The 26,709-nt window shown below is 45.1% G+C and overlaps 1 protein-coding gene across 4 annotated transcripts in view; it reads left to right on the top strand.

Annotated features, from left to right (window-relative positions):
* EPHB1 (EPH receptor B1) overlaps positions 1 to 26,709 on the top strand; it is a 278,858-nt gene that overhangs the window by 207,274 nt on the left and 44,875 nt on the right. For all 4 annotated transcript variants that reach the window (XM_088473838.1, XM_088473837.1, XM_088473840.1 and 1 more), the window contains 3 exons: positions 17,764 to 17,831; positions 24,641 to 24,766; positions 26,224 to 26,409. In XM_088473838.1, coding sequence (XP_088329964.1) covers positions 17,764 to 17,831; positions 24,641 to 24,766; positions 26,224 to 26,409 — 380 coding nt within the window. The remainder of the gene's footprint in view (positions 1 to 17,763; positions 17,832 to 24,640; positions 24,767 to 26,223; positions 26,410 to 26,709) is intronic.

Below are 26,709 nucleotides of genomic sequence, written 5' to 3'. Positions count from 1 at the left end.
AAATCACTTTCAGACATGATGGCACCACGTATGTGACCTCTCTCACCAATTAAGTATTAAATAGGCGAGAGACCACCCTGCAGCACCGCACCGCAAGGGCTTTAGCAGAAAGAACAGGGACAGTAATAAAGCTGACAGTTTAGAGAAGAAAAGATTACAGGCAGCAGCGCTAGCACAGTCACATACAATGCAGAGAAATAACAATTCCTGCACTAACAGCGCTGATCACTCAACTACACAGACACAGGGCCTGGTAGGACACAGCGCTGCATACACAGACCTGACCACAGCGGAGGAGAGGTATGCGGGGGGACCCAGACCACGATGCTTCCGTCCAGCGCTTCCAGCAGCGTTCACCATGCGTTCTGGAGAAGATGGCCGCCGAGGAGCAGAGAGGAGGCTGGCCTGGGGGAGGAGCGCTGCCACAGGACCAGTCGGCAGCATGCAGAGAGGGCTGTGTGCAGCGGGGGAGGCGCCGGCTGTGAGACAGGGAAGGCGCGCTCCCCTGGCATGCATTTAACCCCTGGGACGCCGCAGCGCTACCGCTCTGCTGCGGTCCGCTGTCCCAGGGGGTAGTGGAAGCGCAGGTTGGTCGCCTGGCTCCACGCTGCAGCCAGTCCCCAGGGAGCCCCCTGCCTGGGGACTTAGGACCATGTGATCAGCGGGGACCCACCGCGGGACCCCGCTGCTTACCTCTGTCCCCCTTGAATCCGGCCATGGTCCGGAGCATCTGGGGTCACCGCTAGCTGTGACCCCAGACGCCCACCAGCATCCCCGGATCAGTACCGGCGTTCTGGTACCGGCGGGGTGTAGGGAAGACAGCATGGACGTCAGGACTGACTGTCCATGCTGTTCATCCAGATGTGCAGCCACAGCTGCATGAAGAATAAGCTTCAGGGGCTCTTCTAGCCCCCACTCCAACAGGTGCACCCGACTCCGGCCGGGCACCAAACTAAACTGAGGTGCCTTGGCCCGGGGGCGGGGTATAGGAGGGGGACCTAGTGCATCCTGGGAGGCTGAAAGCTTAACTCTTTGGTGCCCTGCGACTGACGTCACACCTATACCCCAAGGTATCCTGTGGATACCCTATGGACCCTGAAGTAGAAAAACTAATCCATTGCGATTAGTATGCCATCGCAGCACAGTGTCGGAATCCCAACACTAAAAGTCTGACATGGGACTAAAGATAAGCGTCGAAATCGCGACGCCTATTATTAGCCCCAGGACGAAATGCCGACGCCCGGCATACCGAACGAAGGTAAGTCGTGTATCTTAGGATGTAGCTGCGCAAGGGGGAGGGTTACATTTAGGAACCCCTGGGGGGACTTTGGGTTAGACACCCCCCCCCTCTCCCGGAAGGGTTAGGGTCAGGTTAGGGAAAGGGGGAGTTAGGTTAGGCACCACTAGGGAGAGGTTAGGTTTAGGGTGCAGGAAGGGGGGGTTAGGGTTAGGCACTAGGGTCGAGGTTAGGGTTAGGCACCACTATGTTAGGGTTAGGGTAGGGAGAGGGGAGGGTTAGGGTGCTTACCAGCCCCAGTCGGGATTTTGTTCTGTCGGTCTTCTACTGTCGGCATTTGATCCGGCGGCTATTCAGATACGCATATCCCAATTAATGAGTCATATGTTACAATGCAATTGAAGATCCACTGGATCAGGCAATGTAAAACCTTCACTGCCCCAACTAGTGACGATGTATATCAGGTTAGTATTCCACTGGAATATATACAGCGACATTGTACTGATTCTCAGTGTCCTATGTCACAGTCCCAATGCTGCAACCACTGTTGCTTGCTTCATTCAGATGTGTCCTCATACACCAAGTCCCATTACACCATGTGGTGCGCGATCCTCAGTGCGCCTGAGCCGTGCCGATAGGTGTAGCGTAGGAACTTTTTTCTAAATTGTGCGTCATAGTCGCATTTCAGACGCAGCAAAACACCACTCTGTATACTAGAGACGCTGGGCTGTGACGGACACCGCACAGGATGTAGATTTAAAGATGTACAGTGACTGATGAAGCACAATGGAAGTTCGTGTGAGAAAAAGCCACGGCAGCTGCATCGTAGCACTTCATGTGCAGACTCACACTCATTCACACACATGTACAAATGTAACATATTACATTAATCAGTGCTGTCTTGCAAAGCGGTTTTGTCGCATCCCATTGTTTAATTTGTGTTACTAAGATGCACATTTGAGCGAAAAGACACTCGGCACAAGCCGAGTCACATGGGACCTGGCACACCGAGAAGGGCTGTTTGGCACAACTGCGGCCATAGTATACGAGGACACATCTGTAACTTCACGTCACTGGGTCCCATTTATATCTGTGAAGATTGTACGTCCTGCCCATATAGGTGTTGATCTCCTCTGAGTGCTGTAATATCCTCCTGAAGTCTAAAGACATTCTGGGCCCGATACATTACTGTACTCAATATAGCGATTACTTATGGTGCGATAGTATGCTAATCCATAGTGATCGCAATGCTGCTGCAGCACTACATAAGGACGCCCACTTTACTTTACACCAGGGGTGGGGAACCTGTATTCTGCCGAGGGCCATTTTGATATATATAACATTATTTGTGGGCCCGCCGGTGCAGGCCACACCCCCTCCGTGTGCCATCACACAGGGTGGGGCCACAATAGCCAGTGATTACAGCAATTCCCGGAGCATCCTGAGGATGCTCCGGGGAGCTGTAAGGGCAGCGGTTTGACCATCTGAAGCATCCAAAGGACGCTCCAGGCGGCATTGCTGTATAGATTCTGGCAGTAGAGTGCCATTCTAGGCACACTACTAGCCAGATGAGGCGAGCAGAAAAAAACTCAGAGGGCCAGACCTAATGATTCCAGGGGCCTTATATGGCCCTTGGTTCCCCATCCCTGCTTTACACGCTAATCCGTAATGGTTAGCAAGACTGCAAAAACATTGGTACAATCGAGTACCATGGGACCCATACGCAATGTTCAGGCAGGAATTGCTTACTTCAGCTCACGCTATGAGGCCTCAGGCTGCGTGCGGTATTGCAGTGCATAATTTATGCAAGCCCATGCAACGGCGTTCAAACGCACTGGGACGACTGCGTTCGGCCGACACCCCCGTATCCACCCACAAACGGCACTACCTGTCAATCACTGTACGTAGTCACTGCGATCGCTGTCCCGATCGCAGTGACCTGTTCTGGCATGCGCAGTACTCAACAAGCTTGCGTATATTCAACTGTGTTCCTTGCTGAATCAGGCCCTCTGCTTGGCGCGTTGGCTTTTGTCGCAAATGGACCTAAGTGTGTGTTTCATTGTTGTAGGGAATTTAGGCACTGAACGTTAATACAGCACATAATATTAAGTGCTGCATAATATGTGTAGAAATATAAATAAATGATGATAGATGCTAAAGTTATCTTCCAAAATATATGAAAGAGGCTTAACATCCAAAGATGACGGTCTGGATGGCAAAACTTTTAAATAATGCCATATTACATGATGCCCATTACTTTCACTGTTTCTCCGCAGGACATCCCTCCTTCCTCCCTCGCCCTCCTATTATGTCTCCTTTGTCTGTACTGGAGTCTTGCAGATGGGTTCTAGGCAGTGAAGCAGCAGGGAAGTGCACATGTGTGATTGCAATCACCTGCTTCCTATTTCCAGCTGAGATGGCCAGATGAGTATAGATTGGGAGCATTGAGACCCACAATAGCCCCTGCAGGATGTGGAGACCTGAGGTTGCTTGGCGAGCACCACAGATCAGATCTCCTGTGGACTTTTTTATTATCAAATGTAATAAAAATGAGCCCTGTTTCATGAGTTAAAATATATAACGTACTAAATACACGTGTATTTTGATGTTATACAAATGTTTATGTTAATGCCCCCACTGTTTCGAGGAAGCATGTGTATTTGCACGCCAAGATGGCAACATCTCCAGGGGTCCAACATTCTTTATTTCCCCATGGGAGACTTTTGATGTTGCCCCGTAGAGCGCGGTCTTGGTGCCTTCCTATGTACTTAGATGAAAAAACAAGATTATGATAAACCTGTATGAAGTGGGAGCTTCAGAGGTGGATGCTACAGATCAGCCATTGTGTCTCTGTACAGTATGCAGCAGCTGTGCTAAAATATGCAAAAGCCACAGGAGGTGCCTTAGGTAAAAAGACGCCCATTCTCGGCTGCTCTGATGCGCTGCTGCGTCTGTAGACATGGCCTTTCGCATCAACCGAGTGACCATCGGACATCTGAGTAACCCTCAGGTTACTCAAGATGTCTGGGTAATTCATACTGCCAGAGCCAGTGAAGCTGCATCCAAGTATGCAGCTACTGGCTATCGTACATCCAGAAACAGACATGCCTTAGTTTTCTGCTCTCCGTCGCCACATCCAAACGCCAGCAGCATGTCAGTCATGTTGGAGCTTTGGAGTACTACGACACCAGTGCGGGGTCAGATCTGCACCACAGCAGTGCGGCTCCTGCCAGGGGCGTTATAATAGAGGAGGGGGCCCTCGTGCAGCCTCCATTTGGGCCCCCTCTTCTCTGTCAGCGCACTGAGCGCGGTAGATTCTGCCAGAATCTACTGCGCATGCGCGGGTCTCTGAGGAAATAGCGCCTGTGCCTATTTTCCCGGGGACATCTTTTCTGTGCATGCGCAGATCACTGGGAAAATGGGTGCCGCCATTTTTTCCAGTGATTTTTTTTTTGCTGCTCTGCAGCGCTGGTGCGGTACTGCGGAGCAGCACATCATAATCTGCGGAGAGGTAAGTATATTATTAACTATGGGTGCAGGGCGTACGGTGTGGGCCCCCTTATCCCAGGGGCCCGTGTGCACCGCACACCTTGCACCCATTATAAAGACACCTATGGCTGCTACAAATGCACAAATCTGCAAACATCAGAGGTTTATGTAAATCTCTGTATTGGGACCACAATTTCCCAGACTAATCTTTAAATTACCCTTCCAGAGCCGGAGAAAACCATGTTCTTATAGAATCCCCCTTGGGAGTCATGTTGGGAGACCCCTATTCCACTTTGGCTGCAGGTTTGGGTATCCCTTTGGCGCAGTCTATACGTTCCGATTTGATAAGGCCTAGAAGGTGCCTTAGTCATATCTACCTTTTAGAATCATTTAAAATGGAGGAAGTGACTGTGTATGCTGGAGGCAAAAAAAAATTGCAAATGTAATATAGTTTGAATTATATATGAATGTTTTAAAAAATTATTTTACAGTCTGTCTAGGAAAAGACATGTTCTGCTGTATTTTGCTCCCTTACTGTACATATTTTATGAGGAGTTAAGCTGCAGAGAGCATGTCTCTGGATTTTTAATCCAGTTACCACCCTTAATAATATTAAATAAACAGAGAGTTCCAGTTCAAAGCCATTTCTTTAGTTTACAGTATTTGGAAACATGAATAATTAGGATTCATTGTCCAAAGTAATGGGGTCACTGTATAATCCCACAGCCATTACCAGTCATATTAACACTTACGGGCAGATGTACATTTTAAATTTTTTTTCATCGATCCTCGTTACCATTTTTAGTATCAATTCGCAATGAAAAAAAAATTATATATATAAATATATATATATATGTGTGTGTGTTTCACCGGTATGTACTAATGTGATTTTGAAATCAAACAGCATCTGTGTTGTTTAAATTTGTTTATTTAACTTTTATCATTTCGCCTCTTATGTGCGAATAATTTTTGCAAAGTCTCGTTTGTGGAATAAAAATGAATGTAAAGGAGGTGATTGCAAAAATATTATATAGGGCATGCGCAGTAAGAAAAAGCAAGTGCGAAATACGGTGAGGCGTAGCTTGACCCAGGATATGAGGCAAAAATATTAATTATGCTGCATTTGGCATCACATACTACTTTGTTTTGTTATGGAGTGGAAATGTTCACGGTTCCTGTAAACCTCAAGATTGTGGGTTGGGGTATAAGCTGTATGGGTACAGTCAACAGCGCCATATCAGGATGGCAGTGCACCCTGTGCTGCACTGCCACCCCTTCCTCTCCCCTGAGCGCATATCTTTTTCCACGAGGGGATGGGTGGAGGGCGGGGATCTTCATCGGCGTTGCTCTGCGAGCACCGCGCAGCACTGCAGGAGGGTCTCTTCATGCAGACCTCCGGAGCTGAGTAGTTTGCAACCGGTGACCTTAGAGGATTCCGCCCTGTGCGGAGGCACCGGCTGCACCACCCTCCCTACGGCCCTGACAGTCAATATATTAAGAAAACGACTAAATTCCTACAATGGCAGCGACGGTTTGGCCAGAGGCCAGAAAATGCAGTGTGGTGGCCATTTCATCATTCCTGAGACAGCTCTGAATCTGCTGGTAGTGCTCTGAATATCGTCCTTGATGAGTTCATATAAGGCCAGAATTGCCACAGAAGGCAAACAGTACAATTTTACAAATTCTACATGAGACCCTCCATAGTTTCCCGTGGTCGATAAACATGTTCTTTCACAAGTCATTGATTACAATTACCAGGTAATGTGGACTGTCTTGCTATCAGTTTTCTCATCAGAATTGCAAAATATTGTAATAGAATCTCCATTCTCTAGAAGAATAGAATAATTTATAGTTAAACAACATGATGTACAGATGTGTCCACATACATCTAGCCTCCTTGCGCGTTAAACAGCCCTTCTAGTTCTGCCATGCCGTGGCGCGACTCGGTAGTGCAGAGCGTCCTTTCATGCGGCTTTTTCCCTTACACTGCGTCTTATTCGCAAAGTGATGTGAATAGGATGCACAAGCAGGGTATGCAGTGCCAGATTAAGGTCCTCATGGGCCTGGAGCTGAAATTTATGAAGGGCCTATTGTGTGCCACCGCAGGGGGTGTGACGACTGATGTGAGGGTATGACTAGTGATATGTGACCAGTACTGTGGGGTGTGGTCTGTACTGTGGGGTGTGGCTAGCACCAGCAAAGGTATAGCTACTCGCCTACCTTCAACCACCTCAATCTCCCTCCCTTCTTTGCCAATATGAAGCATAGATCACCTGTTATATTATTGACCACTGAATAAAAAATAAATAATAAAAATACAAACTATGGTTATTAATAAAATGCAACAATTTTGATTTTATTAACATAAAATATACTGGATAATTATACATTTGCCTTAGACAATAAAGCACCATATAGCCTGCATTTAGCAGACTGGCAGAGATCCATTGGGTCCACTTTCCCCAATCTCCACAAAAAAATTAGCTGTTTGTCAACACTCAGACTTTTACATTTATGATAGAAGAAATCCAAAAGCTGACATTTGTGCGCAGTAATTGCCACCTCCCAGTCACCGGCCAGGAACGCTCATCACATTTTCAGGACAGTTCTGATACCGTGCAGCTCAATCACAAAATCGTCTTTGTGCATACACACAGTGTGACGCATGCAGTGTACCAATTTATAGTGATTTTCGTGCATGCGCAGTAGCAAAACATCGCTCAAATAACTCATCATCGGCATTGTGTGCAGCCCTGAATCAGGCCCATGGTGCATTATATACACATGTATTATGCACAAATATCAGCCAATATGCAACATACTTTGGATAAGAAATGGCTCACTTATCAGTGACCGTTACCAGCCATCCATTAATGCCACATAACCACCTTGACAGAAATAAGAAATTGTCTTTCAATTGGTACTATAGAGTACCCAGAGGAAACCCACACAAGTATGGAAAGAATATACAAGCTCCACACGGTAGGGGTCATGGTGTGAATCAAACCCTGGACCTCAATGCTGGGAGGCAGTAATGCTGACCATTACACAATCCATGCTGGTCCAAAGAAAGAATGCTGGATTACGTCACTACCTGTGTCAGGCTACATCCATGGGTTATACTGTTTCTTTGTGCTGCAAGTTAGTAAGGATAGAGATTATATATATATATATCTATATATATATATATATATATATATATATAAAGCAGGCAGCACTCCATCCTTAAATAGGTAAAGTCCCGGTGCCCTCCTAGGTGTCCCCGCAAAAGGGTAAAGGATCCAACATGCATCGACTGGAAGGCGGCACTCGGAAAACAACAACCAAACTCTGGCAGTAATATGCTTAACTATGCTTTACTGCCAGAGTTCGGTTGTTGTTTTCTGAGTGCCGCCTTCCAGTCTATATCTATCTATATATAAATTGCAAGTTTACACAGCATTGCCCCCACAGATTTAATATTCAAAATATTACACCCTTGCCACCAGTATACACAGCACTGTCCCCACAGATATAATACTACACCCATGCCACCAGTATAACTGCACTACTGGCCACAGATATAATGCAAATAATATTTCCCCCATACCGGCAGTATACATAGCATTACCCCCCCCTCTACCATACACACACACAAAATATATACAATATTACTCCTTTAAAAATAGTATATACATCACTGCCCTCACAGCTGTAATATATACTTAATCACACCCATACCAGCAGAAAACACAGCATTGCCCCAGACAGATGTCATTTTCACATTGTCCCATACCAGCAGTATATACACTGTATTGCCCCCACAGATGTAATATACACAATATTACCACATACCAACAGTATATACAGCATTGCCCCCACAGATGTAATATACACAATATTACTCCCATAATACTGGTATTGGGGTAATATTATTGTGTATATTACATCTGTAGGGGGAAATGCTGTGTATACTGCTGTTATGGGGCAAACATTGTGTATATTATATCTGTGTGGGTAATTCTGTATGTACAGCATTGCCCACACAGATACAGTGTACACAATATTACCACAGCAAAACATACAGCATTGCCTCTACAGTTATAATACGTATAATATTGCCCCCGGCAATATTGCTCGTGCTGTCTGTGCCTTAGCCAGTCAGCCTGCATGCCCCAGTTATCAGCAGGTGACCTCACCTCCGGATGATTCTTCACGCAGCTGCCTGTGTGAATGTGCTGCTCTGGTAGCGGTGGTGGCAGGGCAGCACCGTGGAGGTGCTGTGTCACTATTAGAATGCCGCGCTGGGCCATGCAGGAAGGGCTAGAGAAGCCTGTCGCTGCACTGCCACCTGTAACAGCCGCCATGGATGTATGACCAACCGGTAACGGCGGTAATGCGTCTGGGTGGAGGGGGGGGGTCGCAGTTCATGGGGACGGGGCCTTGGACGGTCATTGGCAGGCTGCTGTAGCAGGAAAATAAAATCGTGTCTACAGCAGCAGATTAGTCACACAGGCTGTGGGCCTATTTTGATTGGGGGCCTGGAGCTGAAGCTCCATCCGCCCCATTGGTAATCCGGCCCTGAGGGTATGCGGATTAAAGTTATGTGCGGCATGCCTATATGTGTGTGACTGCGGCTATATCTGCATGCAAAATGCTACCTTGGGATGTAGTCAGTATCCCGGTGCACACAATGCCGGCGCTCAGAAACCCGGCAGTAGTCAGAATCCCGGCAGCTGCGATCATGATGGTGAGTATTAGCGTTATGTTTAGGGTTAGGCACTAGGGGGAGGGTTAGGGTTAAGCTGAGGGGTGGGTTAGGGTTAGTCTGTGGGAGGGAAGGGTTAGGATGAGGGAGGGGTGGGTTAGTGATAGGCTGCAGTAGGGGAGGGTTAGGATACAGCAGGGGTGGGTTAGGGTTAGGCTGCGGGAGGGGAGGGTTAGGCTGCCGGAGGGGAGGGTTAGGGTTAGGCTACGGGAGGGGAGGGTTAGGGTTAGGCTGGGGTAGAGGAGGGTTAGGATACAGCAAGGGTGGGTTAGGGTTAAGCTGTGGGAAACGTGAGTTAGGGTTAGGCTGAGGGAGGGGAGGGTTAGGGTTAGGCTGAGGGAGGGGAGGGTTAGTGTTAGGCTGCGGGAAAAGTGGGGTAGGGGCAGGTTTAGATTACTTACCTGCATGTGTCAGGATTTCCACCGTTGGGATTCCGTCGTCAGGATTCTGACCGCCGGCATTGTTTGCGCTGGGATCGCGTACCCATCCCATTTCTATTAAGATGTGACTATTGTAATAATTGGAGGCACATTAGGTGGAGATAATATGCCTCCTATTAAACTCACCATTGTACATATACAGTTTATCTGCAGGGGATGCTGTCAGCATGCTGGTGGTCACAATGTTAACATTCATAATGTCGACCGGACAGTGTTGGCAGTTATGATGCGGTCATTGTTGAAATGTTGACAGCTAACATGTCCACATCTGTAAAATTACGACATGTTCGTTATAAATGTAAACGAGTGAGATACCGACATTTTGCGAAATACCGACATATCCTTTAGTAACCTAGCGGAATTGAAGTCAGTGGTAAAAACAGTCCATTGGCTGAGAGAGGTGGAGGCTCGCCTCTCTCAGCCAATGAACGCTCAGCCTTTGCAAATCTAAGTGAAATGCCGCTGCTGAGCTGACATTCGGGAAGTACCGTCGTTAGAGGATGGTACTTATTTCCGTGGGTCGGGATTTGGCGTTTTTTATATATTTGTAATATTTATTTTGCAGGTGAACTAGTTGTGGTTCTCTAAGTACCAGAATGCGGGGAAGCTCGCTGGGACCTTTAGTTTTTCTGTAAAAGACAATATAATTTAATCTATTTTAACACACAATCAACCCGGCAATCATCGGCAAGGGGTGCCAGGCATAACCATGGGCTATCAGCCCCTCCCTGGGGTGCCTTGGAGAGAGAGTAACCCTTTTTGGGTGGGGTCCCCACCTCCCCAGAGATCCCCGGCCTGGGCTGACTCGCAGTCAGGTATAATGCTGTAGCCGGGGGACCCGGTGAAAGTGTACCCCGGCTGTGGCATTACACCCCCGCTTGAAAGAGTCCGGTGCTGATTTTGGAAAATATGGGGGACCCCTACGTATTTTGTCCCCCACATTTACAAAACCAGGAAATACAGGGCCCAGTCCTGGTTGTGCAAAATACAGGGGACCCCTGTGTCTTTTGTCCCCCATATTTTCACAACCAGGACAGGCTCAGAAAAGCCTGGTGCTGGTAAAGGTTTGTTAAGGTGCGCTGTCTATGGGTGTGGGAATGTGTGGTGTTGGTATGTGTGCAGTGTAATGTGTAACAGAGAGACTGAGGCAGTGGTGTTGGGTAAATTGCTTTATTAGTAGGCACAATGCTGCTATGACAATCGACCCAGGGGTGGGTGGGGTGGAACAGGGTGGTAGCACGGGGGGGAAGGTGGGTGGACCCTTTTAGGGGGCTCCTTACCATGCGGTTCTGGACCAGCACGTTGTCCCTGCTGGACCTTTGGTCGACAGTCTTATGACCCGGCAATAGTGTGGTGGAAGTCTCTGGGGGTATGAGTGTGTGGCGGCGTCCCGCACTGGTGCAACTTACCTACCGGTAGGGTGCCTCGGTTGGCGTTGCGATATGGGAGGGTGGTGGTGATGATAGGCAGTCTCTTAGTGTGGCTCTGTTCACCTGATGTCTGTGCTTGCTGACTGCTTCTGGGTGGCTCCGGCTCCTGGTGTGGAGCTAGCCGTGAGTGCAATGCTTCTGGCACTCCGTGGTGTAGGTGGTCAGACTGATGGTGTCTGGACCGGTGGTGTAGCCGGATCCAGACTGGGTCTGTGGATCGGGTGGCTGGTGGCTGTCGTGGGCTGTCGGCAGCGTGGTAGATGCCTGCGTGCCGTGGGTAGCCCCTGTGTGCCGCGTAGGATGGCGGGACGGCAGGAAGGGATGTGTGTCCAAGGTGGGGGTGCCGCTCGCTGATGGTGCTGGCGGCTCCTTGGAACACTATGTGCGGTCAACCGGAAGTGGGCGCGAGCCGGCGGGATGGAGGCCAGGAGTGCTGGGATCACAAGGTGGGGATGCCGCTCGCCGGAGGTGCTGGTGGCTCCGTGTACCAGGCAGACTCTGGTGCCGGCTGGGCGGAGGTGCATGCAAGCACGCGGGCGGATGTCTCCGGATCGGGGATCTGGCGGTGGCGGATCCGGTCTTGATGAAGGCTGTGTAGCGGTGTCTGGGGATGGTGTTTGTCACCAATGCGTTTCGACTATGCCTTAATCATGGAGATAGTGCTGGTTGTGATTTTAGTGGGGGACACCACGTCTTTTTTTTTATTTTAACACTTTACAAACTTTCTACACACAGAAGCATACACAGATCTCACTGATATGTGCATGCATCTGTGTAATTCACACCTGCTCATCCTACAAATTCCAGCATGAAGCAGATCTACTATTTTGTGTTCGATTTGGACATGGGCATGCAAAATCGAACCAAATCGAATTCGATTTACAAAAGACTTACAAAATCAAATTTTAGTAAATGTGGGATTTTGACAGGGATTTCTACATTCGATTTCAGGTGAGCTAAATCAAACATAAAATCGAATGCAAAATCTAACTTTGTTAAATATACCCCTGAGAGTTTAGATAGTAGAAGGTGCTGTGTTCCCCAGTAGCACAGAGTTTATTAGGAGAGGAGTGCTTGTGTCCAGTAGGTGAGATCAGGTCTGCATGTGACAGACACAGGGACATGGTGTGAGGAGGGGAATGAAGGCATGATAAAGTCATGTGTATAGTGACAAAACGCGATAGTACCTGCTCTTACATGCAGGAGTATTGTGCACTACAGCCTAGTGCATTACAGCCTGGTCCCGATTGAAACTACCCGCTGGCTAACACTTACAGTAAGGGCAAGTCCACTACCCAGTAAGAGCTCGGAAGCCACGGTCTGTCCCTTGCAACCTGCGGCTGTGTTCTCAGAGCCACACGGAAATTAAATCTGGCCGCGGCAGACCTCGCTCTTTATCAGCTGAAAGGTACCTATTCACATCAATTACCAGAGCATTTCTGAGAATTACACCTGATCCTATATTCCAAACACTCCATGGAATTATACCAGTAACGAATCAGTAGCTAAGGATATGGAATGAAATTAGGATTGCCCTTAATATTATTTGGTATCCGAGTTGGCATTATTGTGGGCTTATCTGCTTTTGGGCGCTAGCAAGTGAGGCTGAAAAACAATCAGACCAGCTCACTCAATGTAGCTACATATAGAGTACTGTGTTTATTTAAATCGGCTAAAGGTGCATACAGACGTAACGATTTTGTAACCAATGATTTTCTGTCAGATTTGCCCTTGAAAAAGTGAACGATTTTTTGAAGTGTAATGAACGATTTTTACAACGATGAACGAGAAATGTTCCTTCCCTTAATGAAAATCGTTATGTTGGATAGTCTGAAATGGACGATGAACTACAAACTACAAAGGGGAGCACGCTTGAACGACTATCGTTCATCGTTCTAACTCAGAAACTGAACAATTTTTTGAACGATTGAACAATAACGTCGTCGTAAATGACAAATCGTTCAAAACATCGTTACGTGTGTATGTACCTTAATTATTAGACTCTCAATATTTTGGACCAGACTTGTTGGTTTTAACTACAAATAACCACGTGATACCTATTGAGGAGTATATATTTTATCTGTTTATCAACTGCAGTGTTTCTAGGACTCCAGCACCCAGACTGTTACAGTCGGTGTTTGCACTAAGTGATGCATTGTAGTTTCTGCAACAGGCATTTGAGTCTGAGAAAGTGAATTGTGATGTTTTGCTACAATTGGTTACATATTGACTATTTGCTACTATAAGAAGGTAACAAATGTAGCTGTTGTCTTATATACTAAATTCTGCAATATAAGGATCTGTTTATTTGTATGTTTTTATTGTTAATTTGTATGTGCTAATGATGTTTTGTTTTAATAATTAAATATTATTATTGTAAGACACTAAGGGCCTGATTCAGACCCACTCGCAAGCGGCGGTCCGCTCGCAAGTGGGTCGATGTTGTGCACTGCGCATGCGCACGACGGCAGGAGCTCCATCGTGCGCATGCGCGAGACGCGACGAGCGAAGGACTTTCCTTCGCTCGTTGTGTCTGATCAAAGGGGGCGTGCTGTCGATGTTGATTGACAGCACGCCCCCTTTGGTGGGCGTGCTGGGGGCGTGCCTCCCTGACGGGGGCGTTCCCAAGGGAACGCCTACCGTCAGAAGCCGGCCCACTGACATCACTAGTGATGTCAGTGGGAGTGATTTTGGCTCTGATAGAGCCAAAATCACTCCGGGCCTTGCGGTTGAAAAACTCAACCGCAGGCTCCGGCTCGCAGTGGCGATGGTCGCGATGGTCATGACCATCGCGGCCATCAAACTGCACGCTCGTATAGGCTGTGGGTGGTGACCCACAGCTATACGAGCGTCCAGGAGGACGCTCCATAATTATGGAGGGCGGCCCTCATTCAGAGTTGCGCTCTGCTCAGAGCATACGGCTCTGAATGAGGGCCTAAGTCAGAAGCGCTACTGAAACCATTTGTTTTTAGCAGGAAGCCACAGACTGAGAGTTATGTAGTAGAAGGGTCAGTTCTAAATTCAAGTATGCTAAAGGACCTCTGACATCACAACCATGTGACCCAAGACGGAAGGGGGAGGAGCAAGTTCAGAACATGGGACCCAACGTTTACCCTTGTGGGCTCGTCGCGCTTCGGTTACTATTCCCAATAGATGTCCATGTGGATAATAAAACTGCTAGCCCACCAACCTTGCCCCATCCCCCTGCTGCCGCGGATCACATGGTTGTGACATCAGAGGTCTTTTATCCCACTTGATTCTAGCCTACTTAATTCTTTGGTATCAACCATAGTAGAAGGTGCTGAGTCCTCCATCAGCTCAGAGTTTATCAGGAGATGAGGGATTGTGTAGGTGAGGGCAGGGCTGTGTGTGGCAAGATGTGCCAGTTCAGTTCATGTGTGTGGGGTGAGGAGTAAAATGATAGCTAATCTGATAGAGTTTCAAATATAATGTATAAGATAAAGAGAATGACACTGAGAGCCATTGGATTTGTTAACGGGGTAAAAAAAAATTGCATCATCAATGAAAATGTACTGTATACAGGTATAGCAGAGGGATGTAATTGGTGAAGTTCTAATATGTCAGTGGACAGTGATATTGGTGTTGAATGAATTATTCAGGATGTGGTCTGCATCCTCCACAAATAGGCTGCATAATATGGGGATGTGAAGAGGTGTATATTTCAGGAACAATTAGCCACAGCAACATGCCGAGGCAGCACATCTTCAGCTATTAGCATAAGTCACAGAGGGGCATTACAAAGATTTACCGCTGTGTAAATCCAACATGTTAACACTATTCCCCTGGGGAAACAGGTTTCTATTTTATTGCATTCACCTTATCAGCTATGGAACATCCATTTAAGAGTAATCCGATCTCGTGGTGTAAAATTGTAGGTCATGTATTATTGCGTATGTCACAGCAGTTAGTGGTATCTGGGGACAATAAGGACACACTTTTAGGAGGCCCAGCTATTAGGACACAGTCTGTGTACTTTAAAGTCACTTTGTGTTTTAACACTATACTGGGCATAATGGAGCTACTGGGAGGCAATGAGGTTTGGAGATGCATTACACATTAATGTCTTATTGCTGGTTCTTACTAAAATCCAGACCTTGCTTATTAAACCATAATATAGGATGACTCATGATTCTGGAACGTTAATGTATTTATATTTATACTGCTGGGAATGGGCAAAAACTCATGATCTGGGAGTCAGTGAGCATCGGAATTATGTCAACACTGTACTTGAGATTCAGATTCATTCTAAGTAGGGATGGCCACTGAACATCGATGGTTAACAACTATCAATGGTTAAACAGCCATGGTAGATGGTTTTGCCATCAGTGGTGGAAATTTAATAGTTCTCCACTATCGATGGTAAAGCAACCCCATGTATGTTCATTTCTTTCTACTTGGCGCTGGGACACAAAGCCCCATCCCCACCACTGATTGTTTCACTGTCCAGTGAGTAATAGGGCAATGGAAACCATGAATGGTTCCCATCGATGTTTTCATACCATCGAGGTTAACCACCAGTGGTACCATAAATGCTGGACCCAAAGATGTCTCTCTCTAATTCTAATACAGTGCATAATATATTAGTGTTAATGCAGCCCCTGCTTGTGACAGATAAGGGTATTAGGAGTTACCAAATAGTTCCATGATCATGTAGAAGCAGCCACATGCTCTTATACAGGTCTTAGAACTGTAGTATGGGTTCTGTTATATTTATACAGTATTTCACAGTATGGGGTACATTATTCCAGATAATACAAAGGATGCAGATAGTGGCAAATAAATAAAAACATTTTAGTATTATCATTTCCATTCTTCAAAATTATATCTATTTGTTCAATGATATATTTTTATTTAATTTAGCTACTGTATGAGAGAAATAGAAGCTGTCAGTCACCATGGCGCTCGGCTGTGTCACATACAATGATGCTGTGTGAGCTGCTGTATGCAGGAGGACTCAGCCTATTGTGCTGTCATCAGTGTTGTATTTGCTTTAGGTATTTTGAAGGATGGTTGGAATGAAGTAGTGATGCTCATGTGTATAATTTTATATTATATTATATTTCTCACTGTCTGGTATGAGTGAGAGGTATGTCTTAATGTGGCCACCATATTGGCAGAGCTTGCTATCTTTGCTGCCTAGTCAGAGAGTGGTAATGGTAAGTTTATAATAAATGTATATTTGCCTTATTTTGGACTTAAGTGCCGGGGTGTGTGATGCCGCATATTCGCATGATAGTGGCACCGCACTCCTACTACGCAGTAGGCATTGGCATGTGGGGCTGTGGCAGATCCCGTGATCGTTCAGGGCAATCCATTTACCCCCCCCTCCCCCCAATTGTGTCATCAAGGCCTCAACCTCTTCTCAAGAAAGAGAAGCAGAGTCTGAGATGGAGCCCAAGAAACGCCTGACATTTAATTGTCTCGCAGATAAAAATTTACACCATTCACATTTGAAACAATACCTTATGGGACACGCCACCTTCAGGTTACTTTCACTTATTGGTTTGCACGTGAACTTTTATTAAATGTTTTTTTTTTTTTCGTGTTTTACTGTAGTTTCTATTTCTGATTTTAGCCATTAGTTCAATTTAGCAGACAAAGTTGATATAGTTCTCCACTGGTACAGTGGTATTCAGGAAACAACTTTGGGTTATATGCTAGTAATATAGGCATGTGGCTGAAAAGCACAGAAGGAAATGAGAAACACAAATGTATGTACACTATGTAGACAAAAGTGATTGGACACTGACAGCAAATAGATTGAGATATTATTGATGTCCTTACTTTGTAGGTGCACCACGTGCAGAGATTACTGCAGACACCCTTCTTGGCAAACTGTCCACAAGTTCCTGGACAACAGCAGGCGGTATGTTTTGCCATTCTGCCTTAAGTACAGTGACCAACTGTGACAATGAAGAAGGTCGAGTTGGCCGAGAACACACCCGTTGCTCCAATGCATCCTAGAGGCTCTCAGTGGGGTTAAGGTCTGGACTCTGAGCTGGCCAGTCCATATGGGTTACCAAATTTTCTGTATACCAGTCCAGCGTCGCCCTGGAAACATGATAGGGTGCCTTTGTCGTCCTGATAAAAACATTTGTTGTTCCATAGAACTGCCACAATGTAGCACAGAGTTATCGAGAACATCTCTATACTTCTCGTTTTATACCTTCACGAACACGTGTCTCCTGCAGGAGCCCACTATTTCAGTTGTGCGGGGGTGTTCAATCACTTTTGTCTACATAATCTAGTTAAATTTACAAGAGGGTATTCACAAGTTAATAACATTTTTGAAGTAGTACATCCTTTATAACTTTTGTGTGTATATAGAATCCCATACAAATGTAACTTGACTAACAACTAAGAACAAACAAACAACAGTATTTGAATGTTTTTTTACAGACACTGTGGTTACATCAAAGCAAAGCAAGACCCAGATGAAGACAAGATGCACTTCCAGCATGGAAGAGGTAAGGTTTGGGTGTTCAATGACTCCACTTGGTCACTGTAGATATACTGTGCCCTCTGGTTGGAGGTATTCTGACTGCACATGGGTGTTGCTTTGAAGAACTGTAAAGACTCTTGGCCAGTTCTCTCTATTGTGCTGTAGAGACGTAACGTTGGGACAGTGTTTTAGGTTACGGGACACATTAGCTCAAAGCCTTTCATGTTTTGGACTTCATACTATGTGTCTCAGTGTTGACAGTTTTATATGTGAGCTGTAGAAAGTAGAGAATAAAAAAAAGATATATAGTTGGCGCTGTGGACTTAAAATAAAAAAAAAAGTTCATCAAACCGTGTATAAAATCTTGTACTTTTCTAATCTGACATCTTAAGTTGTAGATACTGTATTGTAGTTTACAGGCATGATTTTAACATGACCCTGTTGTATGATCCTGTGTTTCATTTTTACTTTTAACAAACGTGTATCACCAGCTTTTGGAAAAGTCTTCCACTCTATTTTGCTGTGTATATATTTTTCTGTATATGTTTTGTTTCTACAATTTAATACTACACATGGCTAATTGTAACCATTATAATTATGAATTTGTACGTACATTTATCATTTGTTTCTGTGCGTAAACAATAAGTCTTTTTATAGAATACCTGGATGTAGGGAACATGAATGTATATTTCTGTACATTGTACTTTGTTATGATTATATGTGCAATTAAATCATTGCTCGTTGTAGTAGGATCAGTTATACCTTCATACAACAGTCATTTGGATACAAAATATTGCTGTATCAATTGTATTTCCCTGATGTTGTACAGTAATTGTTGAATGACATTAAAATACAAGGTCAAATAGCCAGGAGTGCTGTAGTTTCTTCTTGAAATATAATTTCTCATAGACTGTGTGCAAGTTTTGTTCTTCATCCTGTTGTGAGATAATGGACCGCCCTGGGGATCTATTTTTCTTATCCTATCTTGCTGCGCTGTCACCTACTAACCTCATATATATATATCCTGTCACTACTCACATGTACGGTATTCCCCCTCTCTTACACTTCCCATACTAGCACAGGATAGCTTGCAGCTAAGAGGTTCATGTAAAGGGTAAGATAAAATGCATCCAGCTAGGCTGAAAACACAGATCCTTTGACAGTCAATCGGTTTCATATCGCTATATGTATGTATTGCTTATTGGACAGTACATTCTTTCCCAAAGAGCTTTGTCCTGATACATTGTCACAAGCAAAACTTATCTTCCTGTTATTCACTATGTTAAGCACTGGTTTATCATAGTGTCTGTTCATGTTTTGTGTGTTATTTAGTGACCGCTGTTAAAGCAAGAACTACTTGTACTATGCACTGGAGTTATATGTGAACTGGAACACTGTGTGGCATAATGGGCACTGGGGCACTGGGTGGCATAATGTGAAAAGGGGCACTGTATGGTATAATGGGAACAGGGGCACTGTATGGCATAATAGGAACAGGGGCACTGGGTGGCATAATGGGAACAGAAACACTGGATGGCATGATGTCGAAATGGGGCACTTTGTTGCATAATGGGAATGGGGCACTATGTGTACTGGGGTTATGTTAAAGCTTAATAGGTCTTATAATTTATTTATTTTTTGGGGAACAATGATTCATTTATTAAATTTTTTTACTGCATGCCCAGCTGAACACAATCTAGAATAAAAATAGGAAATGGCGGTGGGAAAATGTGGTAGATCACTCTTACTTTTGACACATGAAAGTAGATCACTACCTATTTGGACATGTCTGCCCAAGACCATCGGACTTTGCATTTCACACACTGGACCAGGGTTAGTGAATAGGGTAGTTGCCCCTGGCACCTGGCTTTCTTACCTATGGGGAGCATGTGGGAGCAGGAAGAGGATGAGTGTGTCGTGGCTGCACATCCTCTATGTCAGACTTTACTACAGGTGAGCAGGGTGCATTCAATTTGAATGATTAGATGCACCCATCTCACCCATTATCAGCCAATGAGGTTGAGGGGTGATGTTGACTTAAATTTATAAAGCGGGCAGCTCTCAATGTGAGAAAATATCATGATGTCTGGTACAGAATTGCACGCAAGGTCCATCTCGTGGATGGGACTTGTGTTTATTAGCAACTACATGTGTGCCATAGCTGAGCTATAAGATTAGGTGTCACACACATCTCAGTCAGACATACCTAAGTGGCAATAGGGCATTCGCACATAGGCTAACTTACTGTAGGCATGCCAGAATTGCGGGCTCTATATAGTGGCATGTACACAGAGGGCCTGATTCAGAGCCGGACGCTCTGACAGAGCGCTCGCTCTGAATCAGGCCCAGAGATCAATCTGATTTCAGGTTGATCTTGTATACCAGGATAGGTGCAGTGTAAACACGTCCTGATGATGGGTAGCCCTACATGTGTATGGTTAGGAGTGATGCCACTGCATAAAAGCATGCAACTCTGCATACACAGAATATCTGCATTGCCTACAGCTGGCGCTTAGACAGCCTGATGATAACCCTAGCCCTGCAATGAAGAGCATTTGATAACATGGTGTATATACCAATATGCTGTAAAAAGAAAGCTATCTTCAGTATGACCAGTACACCTACTGTAGTTTGTAGATGGAGTAAGACTACTATCTGCTTGCTGGCTCCACTGACTTATTGTAGAGACCAGGGAGATGATGAAGGCTGTGAGGCCCCACACATTGGTACTGAAGTGGCTCTTTAGTGAATATGTCATTGTGACAGTCCTTGGCTTTAGGTGCATCCAACTCAGATAAACATTTCTCTCATCCATTACCTAAATGGATATAAAAGGATTAAAGTTCACAAGCATAGTACAATAAGACCCACATTATAGGCTACTGAAGTCCTCACACAGTAATAAAGAAATGAGAGTGTGGCTTTGTGTGGGATCCGGGTGACATAAGACGAGTGAATTGGAAGCAATATAGGGAGAAAGCAACATCCATTAGGAATTATGCAGAATTTAGAACGCTAATTAAGTCCTCTATATCGAATCAGGTAGGAGTATGGGTGATAACTTTGTCATAATAATTACTAATAAAGAGCTACGTACTGTATGACAGTGTTTTGTTACCTGCTCTGGTAGTGGCAGGATAAGCCAGGAGCACGCACTGAGCGTGCGGTGCGTTATTTCAGAAGGCTGGAGAATGCAATGCAAGAGTCAGAAGAGATCCACTGCGAGTGTCAGAGGAGGTGCACTTATATATGGAAAGGTATAGGTGGCCAGCCCTCCAGCCTCTCTCACATTTCAGCTTCACAGTTCCAGTCCTTAACTGCTCTTCTGTTTTCTCTCCAATGTGTTTATGTGAATTTATACTAAGCACGTAACGTGTTGTGCCATGTCTGTAGCATTAGGCTGTTCAGTGCAAGGAAAGCATAGACATCCAGTATAATTGCTGCATCTAAGCTCTACCTCGTTCACTGGGCCTGATTCAGAGCCGGACGCAATTAGCGCTCGCTCGTCTAGAAAATAGGGGTGACTATTCAAATGAACCGTTCGCTCTTTGCGGTCTGTTCACGCCTCTAGGTCTGAACGAGCGAACAAAACTTGCGGTAGTTTTTTTGAAAAATACGCCCCCTGGCCGCTCGCATCCTACGTCATATCCGCTATTTATTAGATTAATCGAGTACATCGACCAGCGTATGAACTGCTCGCTATTCTTGTGGTTGGTTTTTGCTACCACAATCTTGCGAGCAGTTCTGGCTATAAAATAACCCAGTGACGTGCTCAATGACGCTGCTGTTTTAATTATGCACACCCATAAAACGCCCGTTTTGACCTTTAAGCACGCCTGCGTTCGGATCTCCACTCCCCGTTTTCAAGCACCTTCCCCTGTTACCACCCACATACGCCTCTTTCTGTCACTCAAATTATCAGGCATTCGCTATTTTGCGAGCACATGAATTTCGACCGCACTGGCTGGTTCACGCATGCGTATAACGATCCGTACGCATGCGCAGTTGGGCAAACATCGCTCGGAGCGAACGAGCGGCCGCTTACGAGCGGCTCTGAATCAGGCCCACTGATCGCAATGCTCAATGCTGAGTCCTTACACCTAGAGAAAGAACAGGACTTTGCTGTGTACACACACAAATAATCTCAGAATGTGCTATAAAATCAAACCTCTGTTTTGCATATGTGTATAGCCAGGGGCATTCATGAGCCTGGGCCTGAACAGCAAGGACAATCCCAATCCGCAAACTAAATTCTATCAGAGGGTACAAAACTTTAACTCCAGTTCTCTTTAGGGGCCTGAATCTGTTTTGGAATCTCACCATATAGCGCATGCGCCAAAGCGGATATTCGCGTTTTTGCATACCAACTCTCCATCCTGAATCAGACGGATCTATGCTGGATCTCGCTTTGCGTGAAATGGGCTGACATTGTATCTTCGTGTGTATGGAGAAGGGAAGCCTGTTTCTGATGGATCATTTGCATCTATCATGGGGCTGCTCGAAGTGCCGATACTAATGATTACAGTTGTGTCGGCTGTCACGGCTTTCCATCTCAGAAGCACGGACCCCCAGATTAGCTGAAGTGGCATAAGACAGTCAGGTTTTCTAAGATTATCCCCTAGGTCTATAAATCTAAGCGCTAACTAACCCATAAACGTGAGAGCATTTGTGCACAAATATATGTATGATGTCAGAGAGCAGCATTTGCCTTATCAGCATGAACTAGAATCATTAGTTCTTAATTTAATTCTTGTCTGTGGTCTACTTACTGTATGATGAATGAAGTGGAACTCAGATGCAGCAATGCGTATATACGATTATGGTTGTCTATTTCGTGACAGTAATAGGGTGAGATGCAGGAAGGGGAGAAATGCGGTGAAACTCAACAAATGCGGGTTTGACCGCCTTTCTCATCTGCACCAAGACTTGGAATGCGGCCTATTCCGGGGCTTGTATGCGATGGGTAATGCCATCTTCTGATGGCATTCCCCCGTCTTATCTCCTCAGAGTGTCGGATCCCTCCCAGCACTCCCCGTGGCGCGTGCGTCCTCCTGTGCATGCGCAGAATGACACCAGAGGGGCTTCTGGAGTCTCTCATTCGCAAAGGACCGCTCTTTCAGAGAGCAAAGTACTTTGCGCTTTCCTTCATGCATGCCTGCGAAATTAACGTCAGCATGCATGCGAAGAGCAGCAGGATGCATTGCACCCCAAATGTGATGCATTCTGCAACCCGCCCATAGTGAGGAGCAATGCATCTCTTTAGGAATAACAATTATGGAGTATGAATTATATATATGTATATGTACCGCTCAGCCATAACATTAAAACCGCTGACAGGTGTAGTGAATAACATTGATTATCTCTGATTGCTATGAGTGGGGAGATGCATGGCATTCAAAATGCCATCCGTCATGCATTCCGCCCACAATGTTTATTAGTATTTAAAATCATATATTGGGAGAATTTTGTGACTCTACTATATTTGTTGCTTTCATTATCATTTGTCATTTTTATCTCTTGTGAAGTCATTCTTGATCGTTCAACACCAATAACATTATGTTTACAATGTTTTATGGAATTGGTAGAATCTGAATTTTATTTTTCAATGGTTGTTTAGTTTAAAAAAAAAAAAACAGTTTTCAATTTGTTTATTCATCCATTATTTTCACACCACGTTTTTCAGACACCATAAAACTATTTATAAACTCCCAGCGGGGGTCAGAGGAACACAAAATCTCGTCCCTTTTATAGAGGGGACCCTCACATCAATTTCTCTTTTTTGGGGAGGAATTGCTTGGGGCAGATAAAACATTTCAAGCTCCAATTCTAGATCCATGCTGTGTGTCGTATATGTTAAAAGTCACAAGGGCTGAACGGGTTTTGGTCTCAAAGAGCTGCTGTTTGTTTCCTGATCCCTGATATACACACTTTCCACGCATGAAAACATTTGGAGGCGAAAATGAGCCAACTTTGTTCTTGCTGTCCCTCACGGAGCCTGAAGCTCTTGGATACGATTAGATAAGACCAGGGTTCAGACTGAAGAGGGAACTGAGAGAGAAGCACCTTTGTCACATAAGTAATTGGATTGCTTGCATTAACACCCTGTGTGGATAAAAGAGGGCCGTCGCTGACACTTGAGTAGAGGAGGGAAGCTGTGTTACGCTCCAGCTGTCTGAGCTTTTCTGTGTGTCAGGCACAGAGGGCGATGTAATCAGAACTAACGCACCTCTAAAATGTCTTCTGTGGTTTATTGTCCCCAGTTATATTTTTATATCCATCCATGCATGACCGCCCCCTCCGCCCCGGAAAAATTACCTCTGCTATAACTTTATGTTCTTAATCTGAAATATTTTATTATGGGCATATAATAATAGCAAATACTTCCAGCACAGTATGTAATAAAATTGTGTATTGCCTGTATGTTAACAAACGACACTGAGTGTGTTTGATATGTTATTTTTCGATATGTTCTAGGCATAATAATAATCTTTTTGTAGGTGTCTGTACTATATATGGAATATACAGAGAATCTTGTCAACTTGGCATAAGAATCAGCATTTTGTATAGATGACGCTAATATGTTTCTACAAAATAAATACTATTGTTGTTTTTTTGTATATTATGTTTCAAAAAGATGCATTAAAATATCATTTGAAGCACAAGTTGACAGAATGACAAATGATAAAACTTTCCATGGCAGGCAATGTGTAATTACTGTGTAATGAAGGTATTTGTGTGCATGTAATCTACATTATGCCCTCATGCTCTATCATCTGTGTCAGGGAAGGAAATGGTCATAGGCTTCCTTTAACCTGTATGTTTTTGTGTTGCTAGTGAAGCTGCCGGGGAGTAGAACCTATATCCACCCACACACATACGAAGATCCCAACCAGGCTGTACGGGACTTTGCTAAAGAGATTGATGTCTCCAACATCCGCATAGAGCGGGTGATAGGGGCAGGTAAGAGGAGTGCGGCCTCACTGGCAGCCGACATGCCACTCTGTGTGATATTAACACTATGCCCCAGTTCCTCACTTGTAGGTCAATCATCACATCACTGAACAAATGGTACTACACATACAAAAAAAAACAGAAAAGACAGTTTTTAACATAAATATCAAGATCCTGCAGTGTGCGATCAACAATAATCTTCATTGGAAAATAAATTCAATATTTTCTATATACTTTAATTTCGTATCTCTCTCTCTCTCTCTGCCCCGTGCAAAAGGCTAATTAGCACTTAAGACCACAGTCCCCATTATTTGTATTGAGGACTTCAGTCTGACCCTACAGTGTCTACCAAGATCCAAAAAGCGTACCTTTACTGAGCGTGACCCCAGAGATAAACCCCATCTTCAGATGGTGCAAACCACTTTGTGACTATGGAGGCATTGACGCAGGAGAGGGATCTTGCAGCCTCCTCCGATGAAGTTGTTTGGGACTGTAAATGACGCTGCACGCATGCGCCATGTCAGAATATGTGGAGGGGTCTTTTGTAAATCTGAAAGACTCCTCCTGCCATGCCAAGATGTCATTGGCAGGGACAGCATGTTGTCTACTCATATCTGTCTACCAAGATGGTGCGGCCACTTTTCCCCCCTGGCGCACGCGCTGCCACTTCCTCAGAGTGCACCAGTATTCCCTACAGGGCGAGGCAACACACCTGCAAGGCCTCACTCCCTCTAGTACTGTGGGCCAACTTATCTCTTGGAGTATCTACTGTATCTATCTGTCTGTCCATCTATCGTTCTACCTATCTTATCACTCTATCCTATTTATCCATCCTTCCTTCAATTCCTGGCTTAATATTGTGACATTCAGAGTTTTTGAAATTCAAACCCCCTTTCCCATTATAGATCCTCCTATTCAGAAGCTTTCTCCTCCGAATCATCACTCCTTAGAGTGGGCTTTTGATCAGCAACATCCCCAATCACATTAGCTTCTTCTTCCCATTGAAGGGGCTTAAGTACCTTTGTAGAGAGTATGGACTTGATTACTGCTGCTCCGTCCATTACCCATTCACTGCAGAGATGTTTCTTCTCATTGAAGTGGGAAAAGAACAAGTCCCTACTCCGTGACTTTGATACTAAAAGCTCCTTAATAACATTTTAATGATTCCGTTTTTAAATTCTACACAGGAAAGCTAAAAGCAAGAAACTTGCCCTTCTAAATGCAGTGTACTCTAGCGTACAAAAGTCTGCACACTGGATGTATACAGCATTTTTAGCAGATTAGTATTCAGAGAGCGAGCTGCGTGTAACCAGAATGTTGCAGGCATTGTGCTTGTGCATCAGAGGTCAGGGATGTGTAGCTGCCGTGTGTGTCCATACAGACTGCTGTCTGCTTCAAGTGTTTGTCTTCTAGTGAGTGGGCCGTCTAAGTGCTGCTTAGTAATGCGCTGTCCTTTTTCTCTACAGGGGAGTTTGGCGAGGTGTGCAGTGGACGTCTCAAGCTCCCAAGCAAGAGGGAGATTTACGTGGCTATCAAGAGTCTAAAGGTTGGGTATGCAGAGAAGCAGAGGAGAGACTTCCTGGGAGAAGCCAGTATTATGGGACAATTTGACCATCCCAATATCATACGACTGGAGGGAGTGGTCACCAAATGTGAGTTCTAGCTTACTACTCATTCTATGGTAAAGGACAGAAAAATATATTTATAGATTAATGCTGACTTTGTTTAAGGAGTAAATTGATGTTTTCCAGGGTTCCCCCCCAAAAAAGAAACCTATGTTGCTAGCCATGCGCCTCTATGACACCGCTTGCCCATCCTAAATTCTGTAATTACCATCTAATTGCTGGGGTATCTAGCAATACAGCTAGGTGCCAATGCACATGACTGCAGAAATTTGGGATGGAGGCTTTTCTTCTCGATAAATGTAGCTGGCATAGATGGAAATGTTTTCT

The sequence above is a fragment of the Taudactylus pleione genome, unplaced genomic scaffold (assembly GCF_031769625.1).
Source record: "Taudactylus pleione unplaced genomic scaffold, aTauple2 ptg000142l, whole genome shotgun sequence".
Classification (NCBI taxonomy): Eukaryota; Metazoa; Chordata; class Amphibia; order Anura; family Myobatrachidae; genus Taudactylus; species Taudactylus pleione.
Note: the sequence above shows the minus strand (reverse complement) of the source record. Positions and strands in the feature narration are given on the sequence as shown.